The sequence below is a fragment of the Stylophora pistillata genome, chromosome 2 (assembly GCF_964205215.1).
Source record: "Stylophora pistillata chromosome 2, jaStyPist1.2, whole genome shotgun sequence".
Lineage (NCBI taxonomy): Eukaryota > Metazoa > Cnidaria > Anthozoa > Scleractinia > Pocilloporidae > Stylophora > Stylophora pistillata.
The window spans coordinates 42,337,576-42,352,105 of record NC_142520.1 but is presented as its reverse complement, the minus strand read 5'-3'; the positions used below and the strand labels follow the sequence as shown (position 1 = coordinate 42,352,105).

Below are 14,530 nucleotides of genomic sequence, written 5' to 3'. Positions count from 1 at the left end.
CTCCATGTTCTCTTTTAACAATAGAGTGTTTCTGTCCAGGAACTATCGGCTGATAGTTGTCCCGCGGAAATTTGATGTTCGTAAAACAGATATTTGCCCGAGAAGCGAGGCATCGAGGGCAAATATGCTAGTTTTAAGAACATCAAATTTCCAAGGGGCAACTATCAGACCGATATTTCCGAGACGTAAGCACTCTGTTGTCTTTATTGTTCACCACTAAATTTTCTTCCGAGCGCCAGTTTATAAACAGTCAAAACACACTAAATGCAGATTGATCAAACATTTATTCATGCGTACAGCCTGTCACAAATGTCAATAATTAGCAACCGTACCGTTTACTAATTAGTATTTACTGTTTTACTATTATTTCATGGAAAATAAAAGCCAATTTACACAACCTGCATATAGCATTAGCTAGTCTTGGCGGGTATTAGTAATAAATAAGTAAATACTACACATTGTAAGCTAATAAAAGAGATTCCATTACTACTAAAATATTACTGCAGTTGTAAGTTTTGCTTTAGTTTATTATATTATGAGTTAAAAGATAAGTACAGTTGTCATACAAATTAAATACAATAAAATTACTAGTGAGTTAAAACAAGACATTGTACTCGTACATTTGCCTAGCTTCGCGGTCGTCAAACCATTCAAACTTTTCCACGGATGAGTACTATCTATCCGAGTATTTTCCGCGGACAAGCACTATGGGCTGATAGCGTCACGAGATCAATTTAAACCAATAACGATCGCAGAAAATTTAGTGGTAAGCTATACATACATAACATACATAAGCTTTATTTATACGCGGTATCAATTTCATATAATATATGCTCTTCCATCGGGCCGTGTGTAACTTAAATATGCAAATAATCATTCATAAGCAATCTAAAATGAACACTATTTCTACTAATTAATATAATTATACAACTTATGCTAATACTAATATTCCACTACTATATACCAACAGCAATGCTAAAACTAAAAACTAACACTACAACTTGTCACACAATAAGAGCTATTAAATCCAAAACTAAAAAGATTTTTAAGATTATGACAAAAAGCAATTGCTATGTCAGCAGGGATTCTTTGAAGGCAGTAACAGTCGGGTCTGGGTTTTGCTAGTAGTTTAGAGGCTGTTCCATAGTGTAGCACCTCGATAGTGCAGGCTACGTTTTCCGGCTTCAGAGAGTGGTCTAGGAGTAAAGAGATTATGAGCCGAGCCCCTCAAATTATAGGTATAGACTTCCGATATTGTTTGAAAAAGATTATGAAGGCGAAGTGGAAAGTGAGCATTGACCACCTTATACATAGCAATCGCTAGCTGTTTAGTTCGCCTTTCTTCAAGTCTATCCCTGCCAAGGTTATGTAATAAACAAGAAGATGGCGTCATATAATCAGAATTGGTTATTATACGAGCAGCCCTATTTTGTAGCTTCTGGAGTCTCTCAGATTGGCATTTTCCGATAAAACTCCATACTGGGCTACAATAGTGGAAAAAAGGAACAACCGGGGCATTGTCCCCTCTACTAACTATGTACGTGTTAGTCATGTTAATTAAGGTGTCACGCGGTACTACGGCCCTGGCCCGCTTTAGAATTGCCAGGCCAGCTGATACTTTTTTGACAAGTGATCAATTTGAGAGGGCCACGTTAAAGTGTCATCAATTTCGACCTCTAGGTATCTCAGTGTGGGCTCTGACTCTATCCACAGAATGTCCATTTATTCTTACATCAGGTTGATGATCTAGATGTGTGATCTTGTATTGAGTAGCAATAATGGAATATTTAGTTTTCTTCACATTAAGACTAAGTTTATATGCTTGGAGCCAAGACTGGATTGTTGTTTAGATCACTGTTCAGCTTTATTTGTAGATCAGTAGGATCATGAGCAGTAAGGGTAAGACAAGTAACATCAGCATACAGTCTTGATGTTGAGGATAGACTACTCGAGAGAACATCATTTGTATAAATCAAGAATAATATAGGTCCCAGGAAAGAACCCTGAGGGACACCACACACAGTGGAGCCGTAATCATAAAGAGAACCCTTAACATAAGTTCTTTGCTTGTGATCAGTCAGATATGATTGAAACCATTTTAAGCTTATGCAGTCAACCCCATAGAAACTGAGCTTTTTAAGTAGTATTTCATGATCAATAGTAGCAAAAGCTTTTTTGAGATCGAGAAAAAGAACTCCATTTAGTAGGCCATTGTCCATACTAGAAAAACAATCGCTGGTTATATCTAGAAAAGTAATCAAAGTGGAATGACAAGGTCGAAATCCCGACTGAGCATCGGTAAATAAATCATGTCTCATTAAAAAGTCATATACTAAGTGAAGACTACTCTCTCAATAAGTTTACTGACAATCGTCAAGACAGATATAGGTCTATAATTATTTGGATTAGTTTTGATAGGAGTGACTCTGGCTACCTTCCAATCATCAGGTAAAATACCGGTAGTTAAATATCTATTTATGATGTAGGTCAAGGCTGCAGAACTATAAACTCTAATAGAGCACGCCCTTCCAACCAATGACAGCGCTCTTTATATCTGAACTTTAATATAAACTCATATCTACTCGCCAAAAAATTGCTCAGCTTATGGAGGATCTGGCCTTAATTACAGCCCTAACTTGTGGGATTCCTTGTCACCTTTTCTCTTTTCAATCACCAATCGAGTTAATCGAGTTATGTTCTAGTGTCCGCGCCGATTACTCCAGGAGTGATCCACGAGCGAAATCAAGCGTTGCGTATGAAAAGTTGCGGAAAGGAGGGGAAGTAGAACCGTGCTATAGCCATCTGCAGGTGAATAAGGGGCGTCACTGTAACGCCATATAATATTGAACAGTTTACAGTTTTATCATTTATTTTTATTTTTCTTGCTCGACTTTGTTTCAGGCTTGCCAGATTCCTTAGTTGCCTTTCTATACAGATAGTACAAAATCATTCCAGCCAGGACCGGCCAAAATCCTATTTGCAGAAGTAAATTTGGATCGAACAGCGACTTCCTCTTAATAGACATGAGCTCGGTTGTAAAAATCAGTACAGAGTTGGCTATGTGTGAATAAAACAAAAATAAGAAAATGTTAGGATTTGCTGTTAATTCAATAACGTACTGTAATATGATAATAGTATCATGATTAGCGAGTAGATTTCGGTATAATTTAACTCATACTATTCTAAAACAAGGTCTATGTCTCAAACGCGATCAACTGCTTCCGCCATTGCTTTCTTTATATCCAAGAACTGCACGCGTAATAAACAATGGGGCTGTGCGGAAATCTTGCCGAGAGAGCAAAAATATAAGGCTTCTTGACCATTCTCTGTCTATGTTATAATGAGAAGATAGGAATTTTTTCCCTTTTTGGCCTTTTTTTCCTCTTTTTTCCACATACTCAACACATATCCCGTTCGTGGTTCGTCAGTGACAAACTAAAGTAAGTTATAGATTGCAATATGAAATTTACGAATTGCACTCGCTCAGAATCAGATAAACAAACAATGACACGTTATACAATATTCCGAAAAACACTAACTTCGTTGATCTTCCACAATTGTTTCATGAAACTACCAAATCAAAGAAAACATGAGCATTTTCAACCCATGATAAGTTTTCTAAGTAATGTGTACCAAAGAAGTACCAAAGAGAGTTGAAAAGTGAATTTAATGATAAATATAATAAATAATAATAAATAAATGATCCCACAAACTACTTTTCCATTTGGTGATTAATGGCCATTCACGTTTTGAAAAGTTTTAAAATTTCGTTCGCCCAAGTGCAATTAAAAGAAAACCTCCAGAAAAACACTTGTGCCATAAATCAGGACTTACACACGTGCTCAGGAGATTTTCTGTCCTTATTGACCACCTTATGCCTTCCATGGTCATAAATATAATCAATATTTACTCACGAGGAATAACATTCTGAATTCCACGAGCTCCATACCCTAGGTGAGGAGGGATGATCAGTTTTCTTTTTTCTCTGCAAAATAAAAAGAACAGAAGTGTATACTATTGCAAAAAAGTCTGAGCACTGCTTCTGTAAACTCACTGCAGGGGCCCCCAAAAATGGTGACCCGAAAAGGGATTTTGAACTTATTTGTAGACTATACAAAAAGAAAAGCAGGGAGAGAAAGTCATTTATAGTAAGGCTGTTAGGTTCAAAGTGAGTTTGAGTAGCAGCTGCTAGTTGCCAATCTTATTATCAGTTATGTTTGCAAATAGTTTATTTCAAATGAATAGAACTTGAAAATAGTACCCACCAGGAGCCACTAATGGCTCCTGTACCCATCTTCAGGCACAATTTTTTGCACCCCAATTTGTTGTTTATAGAAGTAAAATTTTACGCCACTATTTTTCTTTCACTTCAGGAAATTCTGCAAAGCTCCAGTCTAGAACAAGTCTACTGCTTAATGGTACTGTCTGCAGAAAAAAGAAAATCTTCCACCTTTGTTATTGTTGTTGTTTTAATTACATAGCGTTTCTAAAACTTACCCAATGCACATTCCTTTTATACCCATCTCCCAACCTGTTAAAAAATAAATAAATAAATAAATACATTGAACAGATAAAGAAATACCAGTGAGTGATAAAGTTAAAGTGGCAGTTACTCATCAACTGGTGAGCTTTCTGGTATTGTTTACATGAGGACAAGAATGGGGAAATCTTAAAAGAGCTTTAACTAGTGGATTCTAACCAGACAGTAGAAGAGGTCATAATAATGGAAGTTATCTCTGCCTGCACTTTTACCACAGTAAATACAATTTACTTTTTATTTTAAATGATGCTCACCAGGCCAGGTTTGATATCACAAAGGGTCCTAATGTAGTCAAATTAACTAGCACACTTGAATGAATTAAGATACCCTGAAACCTTTAAATTATTGAAAAATAGGTACCCAATGTGTAAATGGTTGAACATGCAACAACTGGACCAGATTGGTAATTTGAGGTGGTTTTAAATTCAAACCTGGGCACCAAAAATGGAAAAGCTTGAGAGGCAAATGACTGGTAGACTAACCTCTATCAATATCATTTAAAATTTAACTGTAACAACAGCATTCAAGTAATTTCAATGGTGCAGAATAAATTACATTCATTTGTTAACAAACTGACAATTCAAGGGTCAAATAGTCTCCTTCACAGCCGTTGTTTGGGCTCGTCATGCAACGTTCCCTTCCCCACCAACCGTTGGTGGGAGAGGGAGAGTTGCGTGACGAGCCCAAACAACAGCTGCGAAGGAGACTAAGGGTCAAACAAATGTAATCAAAGTTACTTTAAGTTAGCCCCAGTATATTTGGCTAATTGGCTTACTAGACTGGAATCTTCAATTAGAAAAGAGACATCTTGCAAGCATCAAACATGCATGCAGACCGCCTTCCGGTTAGCTCAATTGGTAGAGTGCCGGACTGTTGTGCGGGAGGTCGTGAGTTTAAATCCGGCCGGACCAACACTCAGGGTCTTTAAATAACTGAGAAGAGAGTGTTGCCTTTGTAATAATATCTGCAAATGGTTAGACTTTCTAGTCTTCTCGGATAGGGAAGATAAATGGCGGTCCCGTCTCACAAGCCCTTGTATGTGATAAAAAAATTTGTGGGACATTAAAGAACCCACACACTGTTCGAAAAGAGTAGGGCACATAGTGCCCAGTGTTGTGGTCTATCTTTGTGTAGTGTCTATCAAATTGATGGGTGGCACTCAGCGTCTTTGAATATTGTATAGAAAAGGTGCAATATAAATAAGGAATTCATTCATTCATTCATGCAGAGCAACCCACTAGATAATAATGTCAAAAAAAAAAATGGATACTAAAAAGGAAATACCTCTCAGACACATTTTGCATAATTATTTATAGTGTTTCTTCAAAAATGTACAATGTAACCTGCATACTAAAATATCTAAATTCACCCTGTACATTAGGGGATCCATTGGGGGGGGGGGGGGGGGCAGAGAAGAAAGACTTTACGTACCCATTGTTGGCAATCCTTTGGTATCAGCGCAGCTATTTTTATATGCTGCTAAAATTGGCATCTTCAAAGTCATAACTCATTTCATTGATTGCTTCCATTAGTTTTAGGAGTCGTACTTTTTCACCTACAAGTTGGCTACACTTTGTTTTCCTTGGTTTTTACCAAAAATAAAGCTAGATTGTAAGATGCCCTATCCCACCCCAGATAAACAGTGATGTTGTCACAATTTGATGTCCACCCTTGATCTTAACATCATCCCTTGTCTTTGCTTACATAGGGAGGAGATCAGCATGTCCTCCCAAAAATGATTGTTTACTAGTCTGGCTTTAAATGTTTTTTTCTTTATAAGTTTTACACCTCACTTTATCCCATGGATGTACATCATCCTTAGTAGCTAAAAAATTCACATCATTTACTAGAAGTCAAAGGAATACTTCAAATAGTGTAATTTTCATACGACTATATGTAAGTATTGACAGTAACCAAGGTTACAGAAGTTTTCCTTCACTTTGCTATGTGATAATGGTCATTCAAGAAAACTAGCTCTGTCTACTGAGTCAACCAATCAGATTAAAAAGAAAACATTTACCACCAATGCTCACTTGAGTGGTTCTCACGCTTCACACAATTTGTTTGTTGTTACATTGAGTTCTCATTAGCTCCTTCAGGAGTTTAGTTTTGCTCTGGTTAGCAATTGAGCAACAACTTTGGCTTTATGAAGACAATTTTACAACACCAAAATGAAATTTCTCTGACTAATAAAATTATAGCTAAATAATCAAAAAGACCGACAGGAAGTTACCTTTGATAACCTTCCCTTTGCCCAACTGGAACTCAAGTGGTTCTCTTCCTTTTGCTAGGGATGAGTCAAACATTTGTCCATTCTCCAGTGTACCCTACAAGAGTTCATAGAGAAAATAAGGAAATCCATACATTTATGACAGCAACATCTTTCATATGAACTGAGATCAGGTTTGTTCATTTCTTATTGTTGTTTTGGCAGTTTGTTTTACTTTGTTTGATTTTTTTTTTTTCATAAGGCAGTCTTTTGAAGCCATGATGAAAAAGCACAGGGTAGAGATGGCAAAATCTATCCATTAATGACAGCTTGGCACCCTAGTGATCATTTAATTTGTCTTCCATGATCTTTTAAAGTGATGGCTGAAACACTTGGATGTGATTGGGAAGGGATGTGGAATATATCTATTCTTAACAGCCAGGACAAGGACCAGATTTGTCTTTTCCTTTGTATTGCTTTGTTTTGTTTGTTTGTTTTTAGTCTACTTTGTATTATTTGGTTAATGCTTGTTTTTGAGGGAAAAAAAGTGATGGGCCAAGAAAAGGGTGAGTACAGAACCCCTATCACCAAGTTTACTCTAAATTACCATTCGTGATACTTAAATTCATTTTTCCTGCCCTTCAGTGAAAGATGGCAATAGGAAGAAAGGCATGTACTGCATGGCTCTAACCATACTCTTTTCTGGGCTCTCTTTGTACTTTCAAGCAAAATGTCTTGTTCAACAAAATAACAGAAGGCATTTTGGTTTTTATTCACCAAGCCTTCCCCTCCCCCCCCCCCTTCCCAATATTCTCCAGTTTTTTTGGTTCAAACTTTTCCTTCAAAAATGTAAGCATGTGAGAACATCCTTCTCATAGGCATTTCTATTGACCCCTCTTTTAATTGAGAAGCAGACAATAATTATACATGTACATACTGTATAGTGAACAGACACAATGTCACCATTATCTGCTTTGTCCTCACAGGTAGCCGGCTTGTACTGAAATAGAAAGATCATGCATATAGAATACTTCATGGAAAGATAGTCTATATGGTATTGACACACACAAGTTGGTTGTATGGGATATTGAACGAGTGAGTGCAACAAACAAGAGATTTCTGATACTAGCCAGCAAGTGCAGTCAGATCATGACCACATATTTTTACCAGCTCTAGTGGCAGCACCTAAAGTAAAATAACAAATGAAAATCCCAGACTTCTTCATAATTTTCTTAAGACTTCTTGATCATCTTCTTTTTTTTTTTTGCATTATTTACAGGTAAGTATGGAAGCTTCCCTAATTTGACAAATTAAACAACTTTCTGTGAAAACCTATGAGGGAATGTTAATAATCTGTTCACCTAATCACTTGAATTTGATTTTGACACCTCAGTTATATTTACAATACTCACCTAATTTGACACAATCTAAATCATATCCCTCAATCATCAGTTTCCAAATTTGGCAATAAAATAGTGAATTGAGAGCCATCACATATCAGAGAAAATTCAGGTTACAGCCCATACTGTACATAATTTATTTTCTTGCAAAAATTTTGGTGGCCTGAGTGTACTATATTTTTTTTAAATTTTGAGAACACATTTAGTCTGCTGATATTATATTTCTAATGAAAACTCTGAATGAGACTTTGGAATGAGACTGTAAGGTTTCCCCCTTTGTTCCACTTTGGTGTATATATAGGTCTCAATTACACAATATAAACACTGTCAGGTAATTGAACTGCTTTTCTATTAGGCACAATTTAACCATATTTGTTCTTGCTAGATATTAAAATTAAAATCTTGTACTTATTTCATTGGTACATGTTGGGAATGTTTCATTGTTAAATTGTATAAGTTACATTGTATGTAACACTTGTGAACCAGTTGCACCCTTCTATCAAAGAACATTCCATAAATTTCTGAGAAGATCTTAATGTTTTTCTGTCCTCACAAATAATATTTCATGCAAATTAGATTATCAAACCCAAGATATTAAAATCACTGCTGCCTGGAGACAAGATTCGTAATAAATTATTAATTTCCTAGCACTACTTTAGAACACCTGTCGTGACACTCCTACTCAAATAACCCACACTACAATTGTATTGTATTTATATAAAACAGCAAAAAATATTCTTCATAATTTAATTTTCTACTGTTTCTCCAACAGAAACGCTCGGAAAAACGTTATTTTGAGTAACGATAAAGCTAATACCGCGTAAAGGATTAAAAAAAAAAAAAGAAAGAGAGAGATCGCGTGATATTTTAGAACCTTTGACCCGCGAAGGATTAATCTCGCTCGCTAGATCGTTCACATCACCGCAGAAGTAACTGCAAAACACAATAGATTACAACTTACAGTCTTATCGATATTTGAACAACAAAGTTCAGCCTCAACCACTTTTGGCTAACCAAACGTATATCAATTCATTTTCGCCATAACATATTTTGCTCTAAAATTCACCAGAGTCCTCCCGTATACATGCCATGTTTAAGAACTTGAGCTTTTAGACTATAGTTTTCTCGACTGCATAACAAAACCCGCGCGAGCAGGTAATCGCGACAAATTCCTTGAAATTTTCCACAAATAATGCAAACTTTACAGACCCTAGAGATAATTATTTTTTTCGAAGACAAGTTGAAATCCAAATTCGGGTCAAAACTCACAAAATTTCAGAAATTGGCATTGTCTCAAAGAAATATTACCTGCAGCCATAATTTTAAGCTCATGTAGTTTATCCGAGGTTCACATTGGTTCACATACCTCAACAATTGTCTCTAAATCCTTCTTCTTTTTGGCTCCAGAGGCATACTCACATAAAAGGAAAAGGAAAAGACTACAGAATAGTAATCTTAAGTTGTCCTCCATTTGAGATCATTATCCAATTTACGTTATCTGTGGGAGTAAATGAATGTTGGCCGTAATCTAATCGTGGCAAAAAGGGGCAGGCGTACTTCTCTGATTGGAACCTCGAAAAAACCTGGGAATGAATCTCAAGTCAATATGGCGGACGATTTAGGGAGCCTAGAAGAATTGGAGAAAAAGATTGACTCTCTATCGCATCCAGAAGTGATGGCTCTCTTCACTGAACAACTAGGAAAGATAATGGGAGATCCACTGCTTATTGGATTGCCAAATGAACCAACTCTCGATGAAGTGAACTCGCAGATTGCACTGGAACATGGCCGCGCTATTGTTGTGAACGTTCGTCAGCAAGATGAACAAGGCACTTTGCTACGTAAGGAGAACCTCAAATGTTTTCTAACGTAGAATTTTTAATCGTGAAACAACTGTAGCTTCCTACTCAATAAATTGTTGATAGAGAAATATGTTAAGAATATCAAAATAAATTACTTTAATTAGGAAAATATTATTATACATTAGACTTACCATGAAAAATTTAATTGGTCGAGAGCATTCAATCAATATACAATAGCATACGAAGTTGAAAGGATAACCCAATATCTACAGCAGATATTAGAGGCAGCTTGCTGAGCAAGTTCTGCTTAGTTTACAAGACCCTCGCCAGTGTAATGTTCTCAAACTTTTGCAAACTTATAGAAGTCCCTTTTTTTGTAGATAATGTTTTAAACTGTACATTGTATGATAAAACGATTATTGAATTGGGTTTGCGCATGAATTAATCAATTGCCAAACCTTGTGTCTGTGTTATCTGCCTCACCGTTTGGCTTTGGCTGGCAACTCAGACCTGGGTTTTGATAAAATTTAATCATGATATCATACCCAACCTCATCTAATATACACCTGTGCTATACAGTCACGTGAAAAGTGCCTTTCTTGTGCACTGACTGGCTAAATCAAAATTGATTACCAAGTACCATTCACCTCTGAACAGTGAAGAGGCAAAATTGCATGTCAAGTGGGTCTTATGCAACCACATTTTGGTATACCGACTGAAATAAACTACATTTTTGTTTTGTGCGTGGTTTCTACTAATTAAAAACAATTTTTCACCCCAGTGTCAGTGACATTGGTGGGCATTAATACCTCATCCCTTTGCAGATTGGTTCATACCCTCCACTATTCAACTCTACTTTGGTGAATAATTATGAAATATTATTAACTCTTGAGGGAATTCTGATGGACAGAGATGAAAGCCAAAAGAACAGGGCCAGGTTGTTCAAAAGCAGGTGAAGAAAAGCCAGGGTTAGTGTAAAATTTAATTGCAGATCTGAAAGCTTTAAAAGAAAATTCAGTTTAATTGCGTATGTCTACGATTTGACGATTGAATGCTTTAGGAAGAAGCAGGAAAATCATCCTAAAACAGCTTTTGAACAGAGAAATATAGAAACCTGGTTTAAAATTTAACCCTGGGTTAGCGCAGATCGGTCTTTGAACACCTGGGCCCAGAATGTTATTTACTTGATGGTTCTATATATACAGTGAGTACATTATAATGTTATTTGTTTTTTAAAACACCTTCAGCTGTAGTTGTCATCCAAAATGCAACAGTGCATGACTTAAAGAAGGCAATACAAAGACACATCTCACTTAAACTATCTAGGGAAGGAGGCCCAAATGTTGTCTCCTGGTAAGTGGATTTAAGAAATTGAATCATGTTCATTTTACACTCTATTTTCTATATGGGGGTTGTTTTCATTTAATATTAATATCTCCTTCAATGCTAGCTTTCTGTCCTCTGTACACTGCCCACAAAAATAAACATTGAGGTAAGAGATTTAGCCAATTTCAACATATTTTAGAATACAGTCTAATTAAACAAAGGCTAAATTTTGTCTAAAAAAAACCGGCCCTATTTTTTAACATAGTTTGATATTTCTGATTGATATAATCAGATTTATATGCTGTACTTTCAAGATCAAAATATCAGTCTACCACTTTGTGTGTGCTATACATTGTTATGCTTTTACACTCTGTGGCCTTGAAAATTTGGTATTGAATCAAACAAAGTACCCTAATTTTCATTTCATCTCTTAGCTTTCTACTTGAAAACTTGTTGAATTTTATTGTGGAACACTCACACTTGTGGCAAAAGGTTATAAAGCCTAAATATATAGATTTAGCCAAGCCTAAAAGCAGAGCTACAAGTTCATAATATTAATGATAACATAAAAGATGTGCAGTTGCCTAGACTAGCCTGAGACACCCCTCCCTTCATTTTGATAGTGTCCCCTACCCTACCCGTGCAATCTGAAGGCACATACGCTCGGCCAGTCACTTGACAACGAAACAAAAAGAGGTTGGCCATATTCCGTGGGTATGGGGCTCTGCTCCACACACGCTTTGTGTGTGGGAGCACTGCTATAAAATAAATATTAACTTGACCTGTTCAACTTACATATATGCAAAGCTAAAACTTCAGTAGAGATACAGAAATTGGAATTCATGAAGCATGGATGCCTACTATTAAAAAGCATAACTGCTGATCAGTATCAAAGCCAACATTTGAGACAAACAATTAAATGTTAATCTTTTTTTACACAAATCTTTATGTAATAAATTTAATACATGTAAGTTATAATTAATAGGAAGTACGTTTGGAAAACCTATTGGTTGTCATTTGAAGGACAGAAGCTAACAGAGGATCATCAACCACTCACGTAGTAAGTCAATGGGTAGAAATGGTTATGAATTATTTAATATTATGACACGACTCAGGCAGTCAGAGTGCCAATAACTAAAATCAACCAATCAATATTCTCTCAGTATTGGACTGGGCACTGTCCCAAATGGTCCCGAATGATACCGCACTTGTGTCCCTTTGAACTTCAGTCATATTATAAATCTCTTATTAACCAAGCTTGCTGGGGACCATACTGGAAGAGTATCAGCCCTCGGTCATTTTGTGCGGACCAAGCGCATCGAGGTCCGTACTGTCAAGACCTCAGGCCAATATTCTCCTAGTATATACCGCCCTCGCACTTAGTTAATAAGATATATGTATTATGATAGAATGCTTTAACCCTTGAGAGTGACTAGCATCTAATTTCTCCTTACAATATCACTCGACCTGAACCACACATTAAGGTCATGGAGAAGAAAGGAAATGATCACCATGCAGCTAAAGAAGCTCTTGGTTTTTTTCAAATAATTCTCCATGTCTTCCTAGGAAATGTAATTATAACATAACCAAAGAAAAGTACACACTCTGATTGGTCAATTCAGCATCCACCATTTGCCCATGGGTGTACACTTCTGGTGTGATCAAATGCAGAGACTAGTTTTCCACGCACACTTTTTTTTTTCTGGTCATGTAAGATTTGTTCAATAAAAGAAATCTCTTTTGCTACAATGTTCAATGTTATGCTATAAAACAAATGGTACATGTAAGTGCCACAGCATACACTATAATAATTGAGTTATGGATGCACTTGGGAGGTTTGCTAAGCACTTGAGAAGCTAGAGTCACTCTCTGAGCTATCACCTTGTGCAACTCTTATGCTTCTTTCATGCTTAGCAAACTCCCACGTGCATCCATAACTCAATAGTGTATGCTGTGGTGTTTATCATTTGTTAAAGAGAACAGTATGGAGAATTTACTCAGACACTGATATTAGGATGTAAACTGTAAACTGAGCAACTTTAAACTTTTCTTATTTCTGACTGTGATTGAGAAATGGAACTGTTTGTTTTAGAGCAGACATGTACATGTAGTTATAAGTTTGCAGACTCAGTATTTTAGAGCTTAACTTCTATTTTTTATTAAACATTTTCTAAAGAATTTCACTTTGAAAAATTGATTAATGTAATTTATTTTGCAATTTTTATACATTCAATTATTCAGACTGACTGTATTTTTTTTTTCAGGGAAGTTTTGTTTTTCTTATGAATAACTTCATTTCTCTGTGCAGAAATATCTCTCCCATATCTTAAATTTTGATTATAATCTGCACATATGTAATAAAAACTAAATGAGAAAAAAGAAAGTGTGCCCGAAAGATTTGAAAGCTTGGGTGACTGAGCGATTTTGATCACCTTTAGTGTAAGATTTGTTTCTCTTTGCAGTTATGGCATTCAAAGTAAAGATGAGGTTACTTTTGTGAAGAGACTCCGAAGGAAATAATTTGATCATCAAGATTTATTCTTAGATGATGGGAAGAACAGCTGGCCTAAAGCAGGACAGCAGATTTGGGATCACATCCTCCATCATGTACCTTCTGGCTCACAGGAGATGTGAAGAGTTTCCCAGTGATCTCAGAGAATGCAATAATTTTTGTTGTTGTTGTTGTTCTACCCCCATGAGAGAGTAGAGAACATATTGCTACACGTGCAAGGCCCACTGCTGGTAGTATGATGATATAGAAGTTCAGTAGACTCAACACTGCAGAGATTCACTGATGTTGCATGGCCCCTTTTGAGGTCATAGCCACAAATTCCATCATTGGCAGTCATTCATGAGAGAAGTTTCCTAAACTACTGTATTAGATGGTGAAAGCAGGAAAGATCTTGTTTTTGTATTACTCTCAGCCAAGTTCATTTAGTTTTGAGCCTCCTTAATTTCTTGGCAATTAGTGTAGTAATGATTGATTTTTTTTGAATTTTTTTTTTTTATTTGATATACTGTACATAAGAAATGAATGAGTGAATGATAAAATTTAGCAATTGGGCATTCATGAGAAGTACTTTGACAGATTTTTGGTCATTGATTAAGTGTTGGTTTTGTCTAATCTCACCCAGACTTTTGTAAAATTAATTACTGTGTGACGTAATGGCATTAAAAAAGGATGTGAACCATCAATGATTAATAACGAGCTATCAGAAATCAATGTGTCTGGAATTATGTTTTGGGGAGAGGC

At 36.2% G+C, this 14,530-nt stretch overlaps 2 protein-coding genes across 4 annotated transcripts; one reads left to right on the top strand and one right to left on the bottom strand.

The window, feature by feature from the left end:
* Positions 1 to 265: 265 nt before the first annotated feature.
* Positions 266 to 9,689, bottom strand: LOC148739604 (FK506-binding protein 2-like). 3 transcript variants are annotated; one of them, XM_088749865.1, is made up of 6 exons: positions 9,516 to 9,689; positions 7,917 to 7,934; positions 6,774 to 6,867; positions 4,498 to 4,531; positions 3,915 to 3,985; positions 266 to 3,057 (listed from the first exon to the last, which is right to left on the bottom strand). In XM_088749865.1, the coding sequence occupies exons 1-6, from the start codon at positions 9,618 to 9,620 to the stop codon at positions 2,864 to 2,866; spliced, it is 516 nt and encodes a 171-aa protein (XP_088605991.1). In that variant the 5' UTR covers positions 9,621 to 9,689; the 3' UTR covers positions 266 to 2,863. The 3 variants fall into 3 exon arrangements, with proteins under 3 accessions (XP_088605991.1, XP_088605990.1, XP_088605992.1); XM_088749864.1 differs by lacking the exon at positions 7,917 to 7,934 and adding an exon at positions 7,687 to 7,749; XM_088749866.1 differs by lacking the exon at positions 7,917 to 7,934.
* A 45-nt stretch (positions 9,690 to 9,734) lies between these two features.
* On the top strand, positions 9,735 to 14,485 carry LOC148739603 (U11/U12 small nuclear ribonucleoprotein 25 kDa protein-like). Its single transcript, XM_088749863.1, has 4 exons — positions 9,735 to 9,990; positions 11,199 to 11,304; positions 12,263 to 12,337; positions 13,740 to 14,485. The coding sequence occupies exons 1-4, from the start codon at positions 9,756 to 9,758 to the stop codon at positions 13,795 to 13,797; spliced, it is 474 nt and encodes a 157-aa protein (XP_088605989.1). The 5' UTR covers positions 9,735 to 9,755; the 3' UTR covers positions 13,798 to 14,485.
* Positions 14,486 to 14,530: the final 45 nt, after the last annotated feature.

Coding starts and splice junctions, on each gene's coding strand:
- LOC148739603 (XM_088749863.1), top strand. CDS start 9,756: ATGGCGGACGATTTAGGGAGCCTAGAAGAATTGGAGAAAAAGATTGAC. Junction 11,305..12,262: donor GGCCCAAATGTTGTCTCCTG/GTAAGTGGATTT, acceptor TATAATTAATAG/GAAGTACGTTTGGAAAACCT. Junction 12,338..13,739: donor GATCATCAACCACTCACGTA/GTAAGTCAATGG, acceptor TTCTCTTTGCAG/TTATGGCATTCAAAGTAAAG.
- LOC148739604 (XM_088749864.1), bottom strand. CDS start 9,620: ATGGAGGACAACTTAAGATTACTATTCTGTAGTCTTTTCCTTTTCCTT. Junction 4,532..6,773: donor CAAAGGGAAGGTTATCAAAG/GTAACTTCCTGT, acceptor ATTTTTTAACAG/GTTGGGAGATGGGTATAAAA. Junction 3,058..3,914: donor AATTCAGAATGTTATTCCTC/GTGAGTAAATAT, acceptor ATTCACACATAG/CCAACTCTGTACTGATTTTT.